Here is a 20,844-nt window from a genome sequence, read left to right as displayed (position 1 = left end):
AGAGAGACACCCCAGAACACTTGCTGCCTCTGCTGGAAAGGGGTCTGCTTGCTCAGCACTCTAGGGTTGCCTTCTGCCAGTGTTTGCTGTGGCTTGCCAGGATGCTTTCAACCTGATGTAATGTAGTGACCAAGGCCCTTTCTACACTACAGTGGCATATTGGCTTTTGTATGCCACTGTGACGAATGCAACTTCCTGATGGCATGGGAGGCTCTCCAGTACTACTAATAACCAATTATGCCTTAATGATGAGTGATTATTTATACCCTAATGATTAGTTATGAATTATACCTTAATCATTAGTTATTAATTATATCCTAATTATTAGGTAGGAGTAATTAAATAAGTGCTCACGTAGTACCACTGCCACCACATCCTGCTTGCCGTATTTCCCTGGCTGAGCTGAGCGCACCCTTGTTCTTTACCAACTGGACACAGTAAACAAGATCAAGGATAAAGTGTTGTGGGAGATATCTGTGAGGAAGGAATCTCTAAAATGATGTCACAGGATCCCTGCAATATTCAAAATGGAGCTTATTTATTCACAGGCAAACAGGCAGGGTTTAAAGATGGAAAACAAGGATTAACATAGAATACTCAAGAGAAACTAAAGAAACAAACTGGCCACAATCCCTACCTACTCTAACCCTGGGGTAATTCAGAGCAGGGATGGGCAGAAAACAGATATCCAGATGTTTTGTATTTCAAGTCCCAACATTCCTGACCATTGGCCATGCAGGCAGGGGCTTCTGGAAGTCCAAAACATCTGGAATCTATTTTCTCCCTACCTCTGATTTAAAGTAGCCTTCCTTCCGCAATTTGGTGCCCTCCCAGATGTGTTGGACTATAACTCCCAGCATTCCCCAGTGAGATCTCAGCATTCTAAATAGCTGGGTGGGGGATGCTGGGAGTTGTAGTCAAACACATCTGGGAGGGTGCCAGGTTGGGGAAGGCTGATTCAGAAGGTACTAAAATTATTTGTGTGTGTGACAAAGAGAGGGATAGATTGAATCCACCTTCTCTCTCTCAGGTTAGCTGCCTACTCCTAACTGACAGGTCCCAACTGTTGGTCCCAACTGCCAGTGAGGCTGTGTCCCCCTCTCCACCCCCTGGTTTGATCAGAGAGGAAGGGTCTTCCTCTTGACAGACAGCTGCCAGTCCTGCCAGATCACTTTGCTATAGCCATGTTAAGGGTTATGGCTTCCTTCCACAAATTCTTAGAATTGTAGTTTCCTGAGGCTGCAGATAATTCTACATCAGAGAACTACATTTCCCTGGGGTAAGCTGGGGATGATTGTTAAACCAATTTAACTCTGTAGTGTGGATACTCCCAGTTCAGATTTCTGTGAACCACACTGGAAATGTTCTCTGAGCCTCTGCCTGCCATCCACAATACATGGGTAATAATAATGTCCTACCTTATAGGTGTGTTGTAAAGATGACCGAGGCAACGTATGCGAACACTCAGAGGGAGATAAATACATTCCATCAATGATATTAATTTTTTAAAGATATTTTTATTTGATTTAAAGACCAATACAATCCAAAAGTTTATCATCAACAATACAACACTTAACATTTTAAAAGAAGTCTTTTTGGGTTGCCCCTACAAATTAATAATTATTAATAAATAATGGGAACAGATCAGAGAGTCTGACTTGTAAAACATTTTGTTTGTCATTACAATCCTATTGTGTTGTTCCATTTAGCCTTATCAAAATTTCCATAAATGATTAAGTATATTATTCAAAAACTCCAAAAAATAAGGAAGGCAAACTTATGCTGAGTAGGATACAAGTAGAGCTATGGTGCAAAGCAGAGGCACACCATTCCAATCAATGTTTTTGTCCATGGAAAAGTACTCTTGTTACAGTTTTGACTTAATGGCTGCTCTACACATAACAGCAAACCATGGTTTTACTTTACAGAAACAAGCCCTGTACTTGCATGTTCCTTTGTTCCCTTGCATGCCCTGCTTAGTTAGTTACTTCCTGGTTTGTGTCAAGCCATGGTTTGTTTCAGACTGTGGTTTTACTCTACAGAAACAAGCCCTGTACTTGCATGTTCCTTTGTGTCACGGTGGAAACTGAGCCAATAGAGCCCCAGAGCAGTTCTGATTCTGAGGAGGAACAGCAATCCATGGAGAGGAGCTCACTCATCTCTCACAAGCACAACAGCTGGCAGAGATTCCTCCTGCCAGCATTCCTGGGATAGATAGTGACCCTGGCAGTGAGAGAGCTCTGGAGGGGGGCTTGCTGGACGCTCGACGCAGACGCAGGAAGCGACGACAGATGGAGGGCGCAGACAGGAGGCGTACTGCTCGTTTGGCACTTAAACAATGGTCGCGTCCCGAGGACCCAAGGAAAAGAGGGAGGATCTCTCCCTACCCCATAAGTTCAGGGTCTTCCCATGGTTCTCCTTCAAACAGGGACCAACTGCCTTACCTGGAGTTTAGGCTACTCTGCTATCTTTCCCCAGTGCTGTTCCTTGCTTTGTCACTAGTGATTAATATCTGAAAGTGTCATAAAGGAATAAAGTCTCGGAAATAATTCCTCGTCGTCTGTGTCCTGAGTTGGCTATTGGTGGGGACTGCAAGAGGCAGCTAAGGGCGCTCCTGACACCTTGCAAGCCCTGCTTAGTTAGTTACTTCCTGGTTTGTGTCAAACCGTGGTTTTACTCTACAGAAACAAGCCCTGTACTTGCATGTTCCTTTGTTCCCTTGCATGCCCTGCTTCGTTAGTTACTTCCTGGTTTGTGTCAAGCCATGGTTTGTGTCAAACCGTGGTTTTACTCTACAGAAACAAGCCCTGTACTTGCATGTTCCTTTGTTCCCTTGCATGCCCTGCTTAGTTAGTTACTTCCTGGTTTGTGTCAAGCCATGGTTTGTGTCAAACCGTGGTTTTACTCTACAGAAACAAGCCCTGTACTTGCATGTTCCTTTGTTCCCTTGCATGCCCTGCTTAGTTAGTTACTTCCTGGTTTGTGTCAAGCCATGGTTTTGCCATTACATCCAAACTGGAAAACACCTAGTTGCACTTGCACTCACACAGAATGCACCAAGATTGGGAGTGGAGGGGGAGGGAACCTTGGGGGCAGCATTCACAGCCCCCTACACACTGCTTAACAACCCCCATCCCTCTTATTCAAGCTGAATGCCTGGATAGGGCTTGGCTTAATATCATTTGCAGCTCACGCACACACACATCGGCAGGTGCAAGTACAGCCTCCTTTTCCACCCAAACATGTGGCGTCCTGCTGTCAGTTCCCTTCACTATCTTGTCTCGAGGTCCATCAAGCCTGCCATCCACAATCCAGCCAAATCAGATCTCAAAGGTTAATATGAAATCCATAGAGAAAGGTCATTCCCACTGTCTCATTCAGAAATTACAGGGGATTTGCCTTCTCAGTAAGACAGCCTTCCATTATCCTGTCTGCTGCGGCTTTATGCTTGAATGGAAGTTTGCTTTTTGGTTTGCTTGTTCTCTCTCTCTCTCTCTTCCCCCCTGCCCCCCCTTCTATATCTGTTTCTCACAGCAAAGCCAACAAACCAAGTTTCTGGGGAGGGTGATCGCCCGAGGTGGTGCTCCAGCTAGGAGAGGGCACTGTGCACTTGGCAAGGGGTTGCAAGAGTGGAAGAGTCCTGATTTTCCCTCTTCACTTCCTTCCGACCAAAGCTGAAACTGCAATGCCTGCTTAGAAGGAAAGTGCTAATTGTGGGAGGCGCACTGCTTCTTGAGAGAGGGGGGAATATATAAAACATGATTGGAAAATTCTAGTATGGGGAGTGCAGGTACACTGCTCCAAGCCCTGGTCTGCAATTAGTTTTCCGGAAGAACCATTTCAAGCATTAGATGAGAGACGTTGGGCCAAAGTCAGCAAGTTTCCTTTCGAAAGCCAGCCACTTTCTCTGCATCTCTTTTGCCTTGATTGATTGATTGCCCAGCTGGCTGGTCACCCAGCCACTCTGGGCGATGTATAATAATAGAAACAGTTTAAAACAGTAAAATTCTACATTAAAAACATCACGTTTCTAAAAATACCCTAGCCCACCCCAAATGTCTCCCGAACAACCACGTTTTTAACGCGTGGCGGAAGCTCATTAAAGAGGGGGCATGGCGGAGTTCCCTAGGAAGGGAGTTCCACAGAGCGGGGTCCACCACAGAGTAGGCCCTCTCCCTCGTCCTCACCAGTCTAGCTGTCTTGGCTGATGGGACAGAGAGAAGGTCATCCGAGGCTGATCTTGTTAAACGGCCTGTCTGGTCGCTTTAACTTGGGAGGCCTCGCCAGTGGTCAGATTTGGCCTGGTACCTTCCAGTTGCCATCCAGAACATCCTTCTTGGTTCTGAGGTTGTGTTTGATCAGCTTGAGAAGAGTGGAAAGAAAGGAACAGCTGCCAACAGAGAGAAAGAGAGCATCTTTTGACATTTTAAACTACTGAGCGAGAGAATATCAGAGTGATCCATAGCCTAAATTTCCAGCTTCAACAAACCTTCCCCTACACTTTCTCCCCATTGGGGCAGAGCTGCTCATAGAAATCAGTGGAGAAGTCCAGGATTTGATTATAGCTGTAGTTGGTCAGCGAGTGTCTCGCACTGCCCATGCACGCACGCACCCACCCACCCAAGGGGTACCAGCAAAGAGAGATGTTCCTGCTCTCCCAAGTGCAAGTCTTAGTTTTAGTTTTCAAACGTGTACAAGTGCAATGCGCCTCCGTGCAAGTCCGTGGGGCAGGAGGGTTCTGCAGCAATTGAGTACTGGATTTTCTCTGTGAGGAAGCGTGGAGGGGGCAGTGTGAGCAGACTAACATTTGGCTCAACCTGAGGAGTATCTTGTGTGGGGAATTTGGGGCTCGAAATCCGAACCAGCCTCAATCCCACCTCTGACCTGCAGTATTAACGGTGGATTACATTGCAGGGTTATTGTATATGACTTCCTGAGCCTCAACCTGCAATTTGGAGATAATATCACTGGACTACATTGCAGGGTTGTTGTAAATCACTCTCCGCACATCAGCTCCTGCAGCCCCACTCCATCCCCCCGCCACACACACACACACACACACACACACAGCAATATGGAGATAATAGACTGCATTTACATTAGAATTTGCATTGACAGGGCTATTTTTAACATATTTTTAAAAAAATTCATACACAATAAGACCTGAGTGAAAAGTGCATGGACTCCTTTCTTTGCCACTATCTTTTGTTTGGGAGTAGACACAGTGTCAAGTACATCTATGGTAAAATACTGGATTTCTTAATTGCTTTCTATGGGTAGCTCTCTTCTGCCCCAGGGGAAGATTTGGAAATGGCTTCTCCAACTTAAAGCTGGAAATTCCCTGTCCAGGTGATGCATCAGTCACACCCTTTTCTTACCTCTCTGTTCTCAACTGTTGATCTTCAACCAGCCTAGTGGGTTGGGACCCATTTCTGGGTTACAAACTGACCTACGGTGGGTTGCAACAGCAGCACTACCGCCCTACAAATATATAGTAAAAAAAAGAAGTGGGTTCCCGAATGTGTGTTTGGGCTAAAGGTGGATCCTGGATCTGAAGAGGTTGGAGACTGCTGCCTAAACAGGTACAGGAGGGGAAGCGTGTGTGTGTGGTGCTTCCTGTCCTCCCACTTGTTTGGAATGCTTGGGGCTGTTCCAAGACCTGGGTTCCCCTCATATTTTCCCTTTGGGGTCTGACTTTTGTGCCCCAACCACTGCTTTTTTCAGAGGTGACACAGTTTACCCCATCCCTTATTTCGGAGAAGATCCTGCTCCGCCTACTCAAGCACCGCGACGTCATCCAAGAGCTGAAGTTTGATGAAGAGAACAAGAAGTCACCTCAGCACTTCATCTTCAGCAGGAACAAGCCGGCCGACTTCTTCATCCTCATCCTTCAGGTAACCCGGCCGATCCCTTCTGCAAAGGAAACAGGCTAAGCTTGTAAGGAGGGAGAGCAACATCCCCAGCAGCAACAACTGCATGACTCCATTTTGCAATTGGGCTTCAACATGGGAGGAGGAGGGGGATTTGGGTTCAAATCCAGTCCCAATCTTACATTTCATTGGGAAGGCTTGTGCTTTCTTAGTCACACCTCTTCAACTGGGAAATGGGCACAGCAGTGCCCTCCCTTGCAGGGTTGTTGTTGTGAGGCAAATAAGTTAAAGAGTGTAAAACACTCCTTAAGGTCTGGATCACATCTAGTTGTCACACACACATACACACACACACATGCTTGTCTGCCCTCACTGCTCTTATCGCTAAAGGATCCCTGATAAACTTCCAGGGGAAGGAGTTTGAAAACGATTCACCTCGTGGATCCTGCATGCAAATGATGCTGACTCAAGCTGTGCCATAGAGGTGCCTGGGCTGTGAGAGTTTCACGTTGTTCTCTCTCTCTCTTACAGGGTAAAGTGGAGGTGGAGGCTGGCAAGGAGAACATGAAATTTGAGACTGGGCCTTTCTCCTATTATGGGGTGATGGCCTTGAGTCCAACCGTCGCAACAAGTAAGCTACCCACCATTTTCACCGGGCTGTAGAGGGACCCATATGGAAGATGGGCAGGGGGAGGGTGTGGCAGTACGCAGCCTTCTGAGCAAAGCTCTCGTCCCTTTGTCTATGAGCTGCAATTCCTGAGTCAAAGAAAGACCATTGTCATAAGAACATCAGGAGAGCCCTGCTGGATCAGACCAAGTGTCCGTCTAGTCCAGCATTCTGTTCACGCAGTGGCCAACCAGCTGCCCATGGGAAACTCACAAGCAGGAGATGAGGTCAACAACACCCTCCCGCCCATGTTCCCCAGCAACTGGTGTACGTAGGCTCACAGCCTCTGGTACTGGAGGTAGCACATAGCCATCAAGACTAGTAGCCATTGATAGCCTTTTTCCTCTTGGGCAGGGTGGTCAACTGGAAGCCCATGGCCAAATCTGTTCCCCAAAGCATTTTTATTAGGACTCCCCAGTAGCCCTAGGCCTGTCCTGCAGCATGATAATTTCCTGGGGAAATGGTGAAGCCATATGCAGTTGTTTCAGTTGCATGTGCTTAGGCTTAGGAACAGCCAACTTGTGTCCCTCCAGATGTTTCGGCTTACAGCTCCCATGATCCCTCACCATTGGCTATGCTGGCTAGGGCTGATGGGAGTTGTAGCCTAAAACATCTGGAGGGCCACAAGTTGCCCATGCCTGAGCTGAATCGCTTTAGGCCCTGAGTAGGCCATTGGTATTAGGGGATTGTGCCAAATGGTTCACAGAAAAGGTGGGTTTTGAGGAGCGATATAAAGGAAATAAAAGAGGTGGCATTGCACAGGTGTTCTGAGAGACAGTCCCAAGCATGCGGGGCAGCAAGGGAGAAAGAGCGGAGTCTTTGAGGGTGGAGCTAAAGGAGCAAATCTTACAGGCACAAGTGTATTGGGAGACAAGAGTAGAGAGAGAACGTGGGGCAAGGCAGTGGGGGACTTTGAAGATAAGGACCAGAAGCTTGTGCTAGATCTGGGGCATCACAAGATTTTGGCTGTAGAGTTTGGATAGAGGAGAGGGAACCAAGATGAGACAATGGAAGACCAAAGGAGAGAAGATTTTAGTAGTCTAGGTGAGAGCTGACTGGTCATGGACCAGTTTTTGCTGAGGAGACGAAGAAGAAGGGATGTTGCAGTGTTGTAAGAGGACATGTGATACGACTTGGCTATGGACTGAGAATGGGCAACAAAAGCGGGGGGGAAGCAAAGTTAAAGGCAAGGCTACATACCTGTTCCAGGTATGGTACAGGTGAATGGTAATGTTGTCAATGGATAAAGAATGTATACAGGGATAGGAAGGTTTGGGAGGAAAGATGAGAAGTTCTGTCTTAGATGCAGTTGGAGATGTGGGATTTGAGGTGGGGGACAGTGCAGGGGTGTTGAGAGAGAGATGGGTGTCATCTGTGTACAGGTGATACTGAAGGCCATGGGATTTGATGCAGTCACCTGGGAACAGAGAGAAGAGCATAGCACCAAGCACAGATCCCCAAGGGACCCCAACCAAGGGAGGGAAAGCAAAGGAAGGGTTTCCACCTATGGAAACATTGGAATAAAGATTGGGCAGGTAGGAAGAGAGCCAGCTGAAGACAAAATCACAGGGACCTAGGGCACAGAGGAAATCAAGTAGGACAGTGTGATCAATGGTAGCAAAGGAAGCAGAAAGGTCAAAAAGAATGAGGACTGAATAGAGGCCTTTAGATTTGGCAGTGAAAAGGTCGTCAGTGATGGTGGATGATGGATGGATGAAGTCAGCCAACTCTTGTTCTCCTCCAGAGGCATTCAGCTGCAGGAGAACATGAGTGAAGATGACAGATGGAGGCAGTGAGCCAAGGCTGGGGATGGGAGGGGTGCATAGTGTGTTGGGAGAGTGGGACAAATACATCAAGAGTCAGTGAGATGGATACATTGAAGGTGGTAACTGCAAAGTGAACAGAACAGACAGAAGCAGCAGAGGAGAGGAGAGAGAGGGGAGGGGAGGGGAGGGGAGGGGAGAGGAGAGGAGAGGAGAGGAGAGGAGAGGAGAGGAGAGGAGAGGAGAGGAGAGGAGAGGAGAGGAGAGAATGCTTCAGAGGGAAACAGTGGGTCAGTGGACTGGAGCACCCGGAAGGAACAGGGGAAAGAACATGGAGAAGGTGGACTGTGTGTGGTGTTGACAATACGGTGATGATCAGGCAGAGCAGTTCATCATGAAAACAAGATCAGCGTGTGGGAAAGTCAGTCCAGAGGCAAAGGCTGAAGGAGGAGTCAAGAATCATATATGTTGAAATCACCAAGGAGGAGAATGGGGACATTGTTGGAGGAGGAGGAGAACAAGGTTAGCCAGGCATCAAGATCTGAGATGAAAGCTGAGAGGGAGCCAGGAGGGCAATATAGAACAGCAATACAGAGCTGCAAAGATGAATAGAGCCTTACAGAATGAACTTCAAAGCTAGAAAAGCTGTGGGAAGGGAGGGGGGGAAGCGGCTGGAATTGGCAGGGTCTGGAGAAAAGGAGGCCGCTGCAACCAACACCGGGACAGTTGGGTGTGAGGAATGTGGGAGAAGCGGTGACCTCCCGCGGAGAAGGCAACAACAATGTCAATGTCAGAGTGGGGATGCCAGATTTCAGTGATGGTGAGTGACTGGAAGGATCAAGAAAGGAATAGATCTGGGGTAGGTAACCTGCTGGGGGGGGGCCCCCCCCCAGTGTTTTGGACTACAAATCCCATAAGCCACAGCCAACAAGGGATTATGGGAGTTGTAGTCCCTAACATCAGGAGGGTGCTGGGTTGCCTACCCTTGGAACAGATCATGGAGAGGGTGATTGCTTTCTGGGTGGGGGAGCAGCAGATCACGAGGGAAGGCAGGAAGGGAAGTGAGGAGTGTGGCAGGCAACCCACAGGGACGAGGTTTGAAGAGAGCGGGCGCATGGATGCCATGATGCTGGAAGCAAGTACCAGAAAGCTGAGGAAGAGGACAGGGCTGCGTGGACTCCTGGAAGGGGGGGAAGGCGTTTGGTAGAGACACGGGTGAACGAAGGCACACTTCATTACCCAAAGGAGGGGCTGGGTCACAAATGGGCCCCCTGAAGCCCTCTTGCACTGCCCTTCGGCCGCCACTTTGGCCAGCTAAGCAGGGGTGAAAATGGAGGCCCGGCCCGAGCTGGTCCCCTCTTGCTCATGCTAGGTTTCTCAGTGCAGCCAGGAGACTTGCATGAGAGCAACAGTACCTTTGGGGGCCAGATAAAATTCTTGCAGAGGCTGGATCTTGCCCACAGGCTGCCAGTTTTGCAATATTAGATGCTGGACTTGTGCCATCTAGTGGTTGGCCTTGGCTGTTCAGCCTGCAGCTCCTTTATCAGCCTTTGCCAACCTGGGGCCTGCCAGATGTTGCATTGCAACTCCCCGCATCCCCCTGCCAGCACTTTTACCCAAACATCTATATGTGTTTTGTGTATTCGTGGGCTTTCCTTTGCATTGGTGAAATTGAGGAAGTCAGTGTGGTGAAACAGATCCAAGGACATAGAATGAATCAGCAGCAGAGCAAAGGTTTTAGTGTTAAATTACTGAGAATTTGTTCCCACATTTACAGTTTAAGTTTATGGGAACATTCCTGCAAGTCACTCCCCAAAGCAAACATCATAATATACAGAACACTGTATAACTGTGTCTGCTTCTTGTCATTTGTATCACATTTTACCAACATTCCCTGCAGCCATCACTTGACAATCTCAGTATAGGAAGCTTTCCTTTCAGAGGGCAGGTTCAAGTGGACTCTTCTGTCAGTGGATTTAGGGTGCTGTTAACGGTGGCAGAGTAGGAGACAGAGATATGACCCCTGGACCACCAGGAAATTCTCTCACACATGGCCCATTCAAAACAACCAGAGCAGCACAAGAGCATTGTACTTGTGCAAGAGAATTTCCCCATGGATTGTGCCCCATGATAATCATTGTGTGTGTGCAGCCAGGGGGCGGAGGGTGGGGGGATGTGGGAGGGAATGCCATTTCCATTTTCCACCTTGGGCACCAGAAGGAGCCAGCAATAAACCAGTCTGCCTGCTGTGAGTTTTGTTTTGTTTTTACTCCCTTTGAAATCCACTATACTGGTAATTCGTTGATGCATGGCAAATGTTTCTTTTGACTTTCTCCTCCTTTTGCACCTGTCTGTTGTCCTGTCTTTCTGTCTGTGCAACTTTGCGTCTAGCTCCACCAGTCATACCCCATCGCCAGTCTCTTATACAACGAGGGTCTTTGTATGCCAGGGTGTCAGGTAAACAGCATTTGTGCATGGAGTGAGAGGGGCAAATTAACCCTTTGCCTGGATTTTATAGGACACAGATGCACTGCTTTAATTAAGCCCTGCGGGATAGGCTGCCTTCCACTGGGGATACAAAATGGAGGGAGGAGAAAGGAGAGCGATACCACCTTTCACTCCCTCATGCTTTGAAAATATGCATGGTGTTGTTGGAATGGGGACAGGTGGGTTCAGATCACCACTTAAGCACGAAGTGGCTCGGTCCAGCCTCTCTCACTCTCACCTTAGGCTACCTTACAAGCTCATTGTAAAGATAGAATAAGTAAGTCTCTGAATAATAATAACAACAACAACAATAGCAGCAGCAGCTTCCTATACTCCATTTTTTTTTAGTACTCTCATTTCTAGCAAGACCCTTGAAAGCCTCTGCCCAGTTCAGCTATTGGTCCTAAATGTGGGTTAATTAGTAGTTAGAAGGATGCCACTATGAAGTAAAATGTGGGGCTCTGCTCAAGTTGAAAAGCATCTTGAAAGTTGAGGGCTGGGGAGGGAAGACTTGCCACTGTCTGTATTCATCTGCCACATTAATACAAGTGGAATCCATGGGGGCCGGGGAGTGGGAGAGTGTTGTCCTTTGTGTGTTTCCATTGTGTATTACCCATAAAACAGGTTCTATATTGCTCTGCATCTTTGAAATTTCCAGCCTTTTGCAATGCTTCAGATGCTGGATTCCAGTAAAAATTTTTTCCCCAAGTTCCTAGAGCAGAGCTGAGCAATTGATTGCTCAACGACTGGAAATCTTTTCTACTGGGCTGAATGAATGAAACATTCTATTATCCAGAAAAATGATCTCCTGGATTGACTGATTAAGGGTGCAATCCTATGCATGTTTAGACAGAAAAAAGGCCTATACCTCCCACCATTCCCCAGCCAGTGATGCTGGTTGGGGAATGCTGGGAGGTGTAGGCCTTTTTTTTCTGTCTAAACATGCATAGGATTGTGTGCAAATAATGTGAAGACAGACCCAAGCTGACAGATAACAAGGGGTACACAAGTTTTGCAAATGAGGAGAGTGAACACTTTACCCCTTCCTCTTCCTCTCTCCAGAGTAATTTCCTCCTTTCCAGTGTTAACGATGACATGGGCGCAAATCATGATTAACAAATATTTCATTGAAAAAAATGTCTATTTTTGTGATGTTTTGGAATAATGAGGGGGAGGGAAAGCTGCAACCCTGTGATTTATTGGGGATGTTGTAAGGAGGAAAGAAAAACTATGTAAAATTATAATATAAGGCAATACAAATAATTATCAATCAATTGGAATAATATGACTGATTGTACAATGGAAATATGTATAAAATCTGAGGTGAGATTATATTATTTATAATGAAAATATTAATAGAAAAAATCAGGATTAATGCAAGTTATGTTTCCCTCATAAACCAGAGGTTCAGATCATGGGTTGAAGTGGGCTTGCAAACCATGTTTGTGAGGGAACCTGGGGCTGATCAGGACAAGAGGTTTTTTCCGTCACTGTAATGCCTGGATCACTGGTGTGGCACTTGATGCGCTCCCTAATCCAAGGCTCCCCAACCTTTTTGGGCCCATGGGCACATTTGGGAATTAGAGAAACTGCTGTGAGCACCACCACAAAATGTCTCCCATGAAGGATAATGGCTGCTGTGGGGGCCTGGCTAGTCAAAAGAGGTGTGGGGGGAGAAATAGCGAGGCTAGAAGAATGGTGGAAATAGCAAGGTAGAGAGGAGAAAAAGAGCAAGGCTAGGGGCTAGGAAGGGAAAGACAGAAGACGGATGGGGCTGGGGAAGGGAGAGAACTAGCGGTGTTGTGTGGAGAGAAACTGCAAGGCTAGAGGCTGGGAGTGGAGAGACAGAGAGCGAAGGGAAAAGGTCTGGGTAGACAGAAGATTGAGCAGGTCCAGAAAGCAACTCTTTCCTTCTATTCCTGCCCGCTGAACAGTTGATCAGCAGCAGGTTCAGGAAAAGGAAAGAGAACCAGGCGCCCTAAAGTTTTTCAAATTTTTTATTAAAAATAAATCTTTGAAGGAGGCATGGAGTGGAGACCTTTGCAGGTGCCATTGGGAAACCCTGCCCCAATCCATGGTCTTCCTCCTCTCCCTTTTATCCTCACAATAACCCTGTGAGGTGGTTAGGCTGAGAGTCTGTGACTGGCCCAAAGTCACCTAGTGAGCTTCATGGCCTAGTGGGGACTAGAACTGGATTTCCTAAGTCCCGGTCCAACACCCTAACCACTACACCACACTGGCTCTCTATAAGGGCATAGTAATGATTCATTCCCCTTTCGGGGAGGTGACTCAGTTGCCATACTTAGAGACACTGTGGTGAGGGCAAAACCTCTTCATCACCCTGCCACTGGCTTCAGTGCGTATCTATGCAGAGAACTCTGAGGGATGGACGCCGAGGAATCCTGGCAGCATCGAAGGCCCTACTCCACACACACACACACACACACACACACACACACACCACCTGTCATGGTAATGGCTGTGTTTTACTAGTAGTAATAGTAAAATGCAGCACTCTGTGTGTTCTGTTTTTACTTGGTGGGAGAGCCGGATACACATTTAACAAATCAATAAATAAAACAATTGTGCTGGCCAGTGAGGAAAAGTGTTCAGCATGAGTTCTCTTGTAGTTCAGGTGCCCACCGGGTCCAGGCTGGTGTGGGCAACTGGCAGCCTTGGGCAGCTGCCAGGCCTAAAAGCCTTGGAAGAGCCCACCAAGACAGATAGCAATGCCTGTTTGGCCTTCGCTCCTGCCTGCCGGTTCCCCCAGCCATGAGTTTACCTGGCTGTCAGCTACTGGGTCTGAGAAGCCACCTGCTGCACTAAAGTTCCCAGAATGCCCCAGAGCACCTGACCTAGGTCCGAGGGGCACTGCCTTTCCATGCATGCAAACCTGCATTTCTGGATTGTAACCACAGCAGACAATTCACACAAAATTAAGCCTCAAAGTGTTAAATCAGGAATCTGTGTACACTGACATTTCTCTTAAGATCTTCTGTCTCCTATTGTTCTAAAGAGGTTGCAATCCTACACACATTTAGTTTGGACCTACTGGATCTCTGGCTTTGGGACCAACAGGATCAACTAATTCTTTTTTTTTAAAGTGCACTGCACACTCCAGGCCTATGCACGTTTACTTGGGACCAAATAAATGTGCATGGGGTTAGATGGTGCAGTGCACTTTAAAAACATCGCTTGGCCTAGTTAAAAAAAAAATCAAAAAATCAGTTGATCCAGTTTTAAAAGGTCATTTCTGCTTCTGTGTCCCACATCCCTTACTCCATGAAGTCAGTTGCCCTATAGCTTAAGCCCTTTTTGGATGGCATTCTTTTCTGTGTGGGAGAACAGAAAGATCTGAGCCCCAGATGGTCGGGTGGGGTAAGGGTGAAGGTTGATGGAGGAAGGAAGGAAAGCAGGCGCTGTTCCTGGCTCATCCTTCTCTGTGTCTAGTTTCAGAGGTGCGTTCTCCATCTCACATGAGTAATCTGAATCGCTCAGCGTCCCTCTGCTACCACGAGCGCGCCGATTCCATCTCCTCCAACTTCAGCGGGAGCAACAACCAGCTCAACGCCAACGCCACCTCCCAGTACATCTCGGACTTCAGCGTTCGCGCCATCACGGACCTGCAGTATATCAAGGTGAGACTTGGCTTGGTTCTCGCCAGTGGTCAACTGAATAAGTGTCTGGGCTGCAGCCCTTCAGACTGCAGGCTCACAGGACTGGATCGCCCTCCATACTACTTTAGTTTTTTTAAAAACACATCCACATAGAAAGCTAGTTTGTTGGGGAGAAGACTTCTAGCCTAGATGTCTTGCTCATATGCTGCTTTTCTCTGTGGAGGGAATTGTTTTGCATGGAGGAGTATTCCATCATTTAGCCTGCCTCTCCCCCTCCCCAGTCTGAAGTGGATGTGCCCTTCAGGAATTGTTTGTTTGCTTATTTAAAAAATTTATTGGCCACCTTTCAGGGCAGGAGCCCTCCCAAGCTGGCTTATGGCAATAAAATACATAAAAACCGTTAAAATATTAAAAGCGATAAAAACGTAAACACAATAAAATAGCAATAGAATCAACAATAAAAGCCAGCAACAAGAACAACTCTAATAAGAGCAGCAACAGCAGACATATCAGGAGAAGGCCACAGTAAAATAATATGTTTTCAAGGCCTTCTTAAAAGCCTGCAATGACAGAGGATGGCGGACCTCTGATGGCAGCTTGTTCCAAAGGTGTGGGGCCACTGCAGAAAAGGCCCTCTCACTTGTGATCACCCACCTGACTGCTCTCACAGGTGGGCAAATGAGAAGGGCCTCTCTTTCTGATCTTGACGTCTGGGCAGGCTGATACGGGTGAAGGCGGTCCTTCAAGTAACTTTGTCCCAAACCGTTTAAGGCTTTAAAGGTGAAAAACGGCACTTTAAATTAGGCTCAGAAACACACCAGTAACCAGTGCAGCTGGTGCAGTATAGGCATTATGTGATCAAATTGCCTCGCCCCCACCAGTACGCAGGTGGCCGCATTCTGCACCAGCTGAAGTTTCTGTACTGTCTTCAAAGGCACATCATTAACCTAGGCTGCTTGTGTTGTGTGCATGCACAGACTTTCACCCTGAATGCAGAATCCAGCTTCCTGAGAGCCTCAGCAATTTTGATAACCCATGTTTCTAGTCCTTATGGTTGAAAACATGTGGACAACGTCTGGAGAAAGCTCAAAAGCCAGAGGGAGTGGAGTAGGATTTCTAGTGGTCAAAGGGTAGGGCGTTACTACCCCATGATCAACAGAACAGAATGTATGCATAATAGGTGTGTGTTTGTGTTTACCAAGATACTCATGTCAATCTCTTTTTTGTATAATGTATACACTTTGTGGAATTTTACTTTTCATGGTGCAGAATTTTGATTGATACTTTTTTTTAATTGTACACCAGCCTTCCCCAACCTGGGGCCCTCCAGATGTGTTGGGCTGCATTTCCCATCATTCCCAGCCAGCATGATGGGAGCTGTACTCCAACACATCTGGAACGCCCCAGGTTGAAGAAGACTTTTTTACGCATGCTGAACACTACAATGAGGGCTGAGCACCTCCCATTCTCCTCCACCCTGCAGATCACACGCCTCCAGTACCAAAACGGTCTCATGGCCTCCCGTCTTGAGAGCTGCCCCCAATCTCCAGAGGGCGGCCCCCCCAAAGTAGACACCTCCTTGTCGGAAAAGGGGGACTCCGTCCCCAAAGTAGACACCTCCTTGTCGGAAAAGGGGGACTCCTTGGGGACCAACGAAACAACCACCCTCATGAACGAGAGGAACTGCCAGCATCACAAGACTAACCACAGCTCCCCAGACGACGTCGTCTGACCCTGGCCTTTGGGCGGCCTGGTCTGGCCCGGCTCGCCTCCACCCTTCCCTTCCAAAGACACGCCAGTGCCCACGAGAGGATTTTGGTCGTGCACCTACAAACCTCAGGTAGCGGTTGCAGCCAGGGAGAACGAGAGAACTTCCTTCCACATCCCGATAACCTTTTTCTCTAAGCCCCCCTCCACACACCTCTGTTTCCCACGCAGGGCGGTTTGGAGGCAGCCCAACCTTGAAAGCAGCTGCTCGGCCGCCACTCACGAGGACACGGGTTCTGGATGCTAAAGGGAATCCTCCTTATGGAAGGCCAGGGCCTTAATCGCCTGCTGGGATCTGGATCCACCTTGGTTTGCATTCCAGCCGGGGGGGTGGAGACGGTTAGCCCACAGGATATCTAAAGGGAGCTCTCTTGCTGCTGCTTTTCTACGCTGGCTTTTTTACTTAAAGAGACGGAAATGGAGATGACGCAATAACACAGCCAGGCGTCCTTAGAAGGGAAGCATCTGTTCCAAGGTTTGCTTGATTCTGGTTCTCTCTCCCTCATCTGAGGGCTGTTGGAGATACCTCCCTCCATTCCAGTGGCACATAGGTACAGAGACTGCACAGAACTTGCCAGAAGGAGATGAGAACGATGGCGGTGGCCTGTCAAGACACAAGCAGCTGTCTGTTGATAAGACAGGAATCCTTTTCCCATCTCAGGGAGTTCTGAATCTTGTATGTTGTCTGGGGATATGTTCTGTTATTATGATTATTATTTTTATATTTTATCAAGCTGGTTGGGCATTTGATAGGAGAGAAATATCTGACAAGCACTGGGGAACTAGGCAGGTTGAAAAGTTGGTGAAATCTCTTCCCTCACATTCCCTCAGAGGGAACTCTGCTTTGGGGGTGGAGGGGTTGCTCTTTCCCCATTCAAGCTCTGTTTTCATTTGGTTCCATCCTAGTGCTCCATGCTCAAGGAGCCATAACAAGGCCAAGCAATATAACAAAAGATAGTATCCCAGGAGTGCCTGGATGAATTGTACCTCTTCATATTGCAGGTGAAAGCTTCCCTATGTAAAAGGGAAAAAAAAAAGCTCCCTGCAAATAGAAAACATAGCACAGCAGGGAAAACGGCTGGGCTATAACTTTTTCCCCTGATGTGTTCTTTCCTTCTTGCAGGGAGGTATGTTCTTAGTTGTTGCGGTTGTTGTTATTTTTTACATAGAGGAACATTCCAAAATGTTCGTCCCAAGTCTCAAACGGTACCGTCCATTCTTCCTACTCATTCTACCATGTTTGTAGGTCAGGCTGAGAAAATGAATCCCCAGACTTTTAATTTCAAGGTAACATATGCCCCCGCTTGACAGATCCGATGGCAGTCACAAAATCAGTTGTAGGATATGGTTTGTAGTGACAGTTGGACCCGTACAGTTGGGAGCAGCATTGGAAACTTGCACATAGGAGGCATCCTGCAGCTCTGTACCCTTTTGTGGATTGCAGAAGTTTTAAACACCTTTTGGAGATGGCTCAAACATGTGGCTGTAATTGTAATAATAAATTGTATTTTGTTTCATTCCTGTTAAGCCTGATTTGGATCTAATTTGATCTTGGTTTACTTGTTGAGCCTAATGGAGGCTCACTGGCACGTGTGAAAATAGAGTGAATTCATACAATCGGCTTTTACGGGGCAAATGGCACTGGAAAGAGACCTCGTCCCTTCCATTTCTCTGTAGTGACGTGATTCCACTGGGTGAAATGAGGACACAGCCGCAGGAGATGCAGGTGGTTAATTTTCAGTGGTCAGCGCCATTTGGTTAGGCCTCAGTATAAAATGAATTCCGCCATAATCTGTCTGGGTGTTGCTAGTTAAGGGGAGGGGTTGGGCAGTATCTGATCACAGCTGTTCATAAACAAGGCAGCGGGTTTGGTCTCTGGGTGGAGATGGGTGGGCAAACAATCCTATTTCATTCATCACAATCAGCCCTCAGCCATCTGGTGCCCTGCCAGAGTGCTGGAATACAACTTCCTTAAATTGTAGGGCATTTTAGTTGGACATTGTAGTTGCAAGCATAGCTGTGCCCAGCCCATCTGGAGGGCACCAGGGTGTGGAAGGCTGATCCAGACAGATGTCACATTTTAAGAAGAATCACAGCAGGCTCTTCTCCCCTGGTGTGAACCCAGCCTTGCAACGAATGTTACAAACGTGCAAGCCAGCATGTCAAATGCTGGACTGGCGGGTTGCTCTCCTTGTGCATCAGGTGGTTTGCTCACGGGCTTGCTCAAAGGCAAGTGTGTGTGTGGATGTGTGTTCATCCTCATCCTCCAGCTTACCAAACAAAATTCAGAAACATTTAGAAACACTTACAAAAGTGTTCTGAAGACTGGGAGGGACTGCAGTGGAAGCTGGTGGCTCTGAGGTCAGTGGGGCGGTGAATCCGTTTTGGATTTCAGTCAGAACACTAAAGGAGCTATCCAAGGTGCTTCTTTAGATAGCTTGGAGAGCTCCTTTAGAGTGCTGACTGGTTCTGATTGAAACCCAAAGCACATTCACCACCCCACTGACCTCAGAGCCACCAGTCCCCACTGAGAGGGAGGCACATTCGTGAGTTAGAATCATAGAATAGTAGGGTTGGAAGGGGCCTATAAGACCATTGAGTCCAATCCCCTGCTCAATGCAGGAATCCAAGTCAAAGCATCCCTGGCAGATGGCTGTCCAGCTTCATCTTGAATGCCTCCAGTGTGGGAGAGCCCAGCACCTCCCTAGGTAATTGGTTCCAATTCTGCTCTTATAGCCCGAGACATCCATACCTGTGATTGTTGCTGTACCACCCTCAGCCATCCAACAGTCTCCAGCAGCAAGGGAGAAAAGGTGAAGTTGGAGCCATCTACCTCTCCTCCCTTGCTGCTGCTGCTGCTGCTGCTGCTGCTGCTGGGAACTGCCTCCCAGAACACCTGCCTGGTGCCACCTCTCTTGTCGCAAATCCCTCTTTTAAAACACCTTTCCCATGATGCCTTTAGTCCCCATAACTTACAGCAAGAATGGACAACTTTGGATGGTCTGGAGACCAATTTCCAACCCCCAGTGCCCCTCCCCACCCCCCAGGAGGCACACTTATGCTGCTGCGCTGCTGAAATTTGATGGTTGCAAAAAAATTCAGCGGTTTACCACTGAAATTCAACAGCAGATCACTACAGAGACTGAAAAGGGCCATATTTAGCCTGAATTTTGGTGGCAGTGGGGGCCACACTCAAGGCCATGGGGGCTGTATGCGGCCAATATGGCATATGTTGCCCACCCTTGCCCTACAGTAACTATGGCCAAGTCTATGTAATTGAAGTTACATATTCACCTCTTTACCACACCTCCATTTTGCTCTCCTTCCTCTGTTATCTCCTTTATGTTGAATTCAAGATTGTAAGCCCCTTTGGGCAGGCACCTGTCCTCCTGTAAAGAACCATGCACATTGATGGTGCTATATTGATGATGATGATGATGATGTTACAGGCACTAGCCAATAGGAGCCCACCACAGTCGTTTTTTCCCCCAGGTTTAAACCGAACTACTCGGATAACCTGCAGGAGTATAACCATTTCCAGAGGGTAGCCGTTTTAGTCTGTTGCCGCACAGACAACACAAAACGTCCTGTGGCATCTTCTTTAAGGTGCCACAAGACACTTTGGAGTCTTCGTTGCAAAAGTGTGTGTTGTGGTTATGTTTTGTTTTTCCCCCCAGAGCTTGCCCCAGGACCAAAATAATGTTTGTGCATGGGTTGGGGGTGCTATCAAATTTCCTGCACACTCTTAAAATATTATGTCAGTCTTCATATACAGATTGACTACTCCAAATTCTCTTCATTTGGTCTCTGTTTAAATCCATGAGCAAGCCATCAGACTGTACAAACAGATTTCAGTAGCAGATGTAACACACAAGCAGGAGGTGAGGAACAAAACGTATCTGAGCTCTTCCATCTGCAAGTAATGCAGTCATTTTTGCAATCTCGTCTGGGGTCTTCCTTTTGTTTTCTCTTAGCTAAGGTTGGTTCTTCCATGGAAGGACTTTTACAACGATGCACCTGACCCAGGATGGAGTACCATATCCTGGATAGGAGAAGCAAGGTAGGACTGAGGAAATCTATAGCCACAAAATGTGATTCTTGTGAGCGCACAGGCCAAAGATCTCTTTCCCCCATCCAGTCATTCTCTGGTAGGAGAGGGTAATCTCTGCATCTGGTGAAATTGGATCATTGGTCACTCCTGCTGTAGAGACTCAGAATTAAGTCCTGGGCCAAAGCATTCAGCCCAGACTTTTTCTCTGATTTTGTGGTGGGTGACGCCAGGGCAAAAATGCCCCCTGAAGATTGGATTCATCTTGGGGGCTGGTGCATTTTACGAATGTTCCTTATCTTTAAATATGTGGCGGCTGAGGGTTTCTCTTTCTTTTCTCTCCCCCTCCCTTTTTTCCTTTCCTTTTTTAAATGACAACAAACAAAAGCCTTGCTGCTGCTTTAAGCAACAGTGTGGCTGCTTTCGGCAATCTGACCTCATTCCTGGGACAGAAGGCCCCTAAGAACGGCGAGGCTACGGCAGGACATAGCATCCTTCCCAGAGGCATTCTGACTCTGAGTGGGGGAAAGATGTCAGGGGCGTCCTGTTCCAGGAACACAGTTGGACTGCTGAGAGCGGCCACTTGAAGCGATGGCAAGGAGTTTAGAGAGAGAAACTCAACTAC

At 47.5% G+C, this 20,844-nt stretch overlaps 1 protein-coding gene across 1 annotated transcript in view; it reads left to right on the top strand.

Moving 5' to 3' along the window:
- The window catches only part of CNNM4 (cyclin and CBS domain divalent metal cation transport mediator 4), a 68,917-nt gene extending 51,222 nt beyond the window's left edge, over positions 1-17,695 (top strand). Inside the window, exons 4-7 of the mRNA XM_084804127.1 lie at positions 5,725-5,894; positions 6,402-6,501; positions 14,238-14,425; positions 15,888-17,695. Coding sequence (XP_084660253.1) covers positions 5,725-5,894; positions 6,402-6,501; positions 14,238-14,425; positions 15,888-16,136 — 707 coding nt within the window. The 3' untranslated portion in view covers positions 16,137-17,695. The remainder of the gene's footprint in view (positions 1-5,724; positions 5,895-6,401; positions 6,502-14,237; positions 14,426-15,887) is intronic.
- Positions 17,696-20,844: the final 3,149 nt, after the last annotated feature.

This window comes from Heloderma suspectum, chromosome 6, assembly GCF_057233095.1.
Source record: "Heloderma suspectum isolate Gila_16-S chromosome 6, 16-S_ref, whole genome shotgun sequence".
NCBI lineage: Eukaryota > Metazoa > Chordata > Lepidosauria > Squamata > Helodermatidae > Heloderma > Heloderma suspectum.
This window is presented reverse-complemented; position numbering and strand designations above follow the sequence as displayed.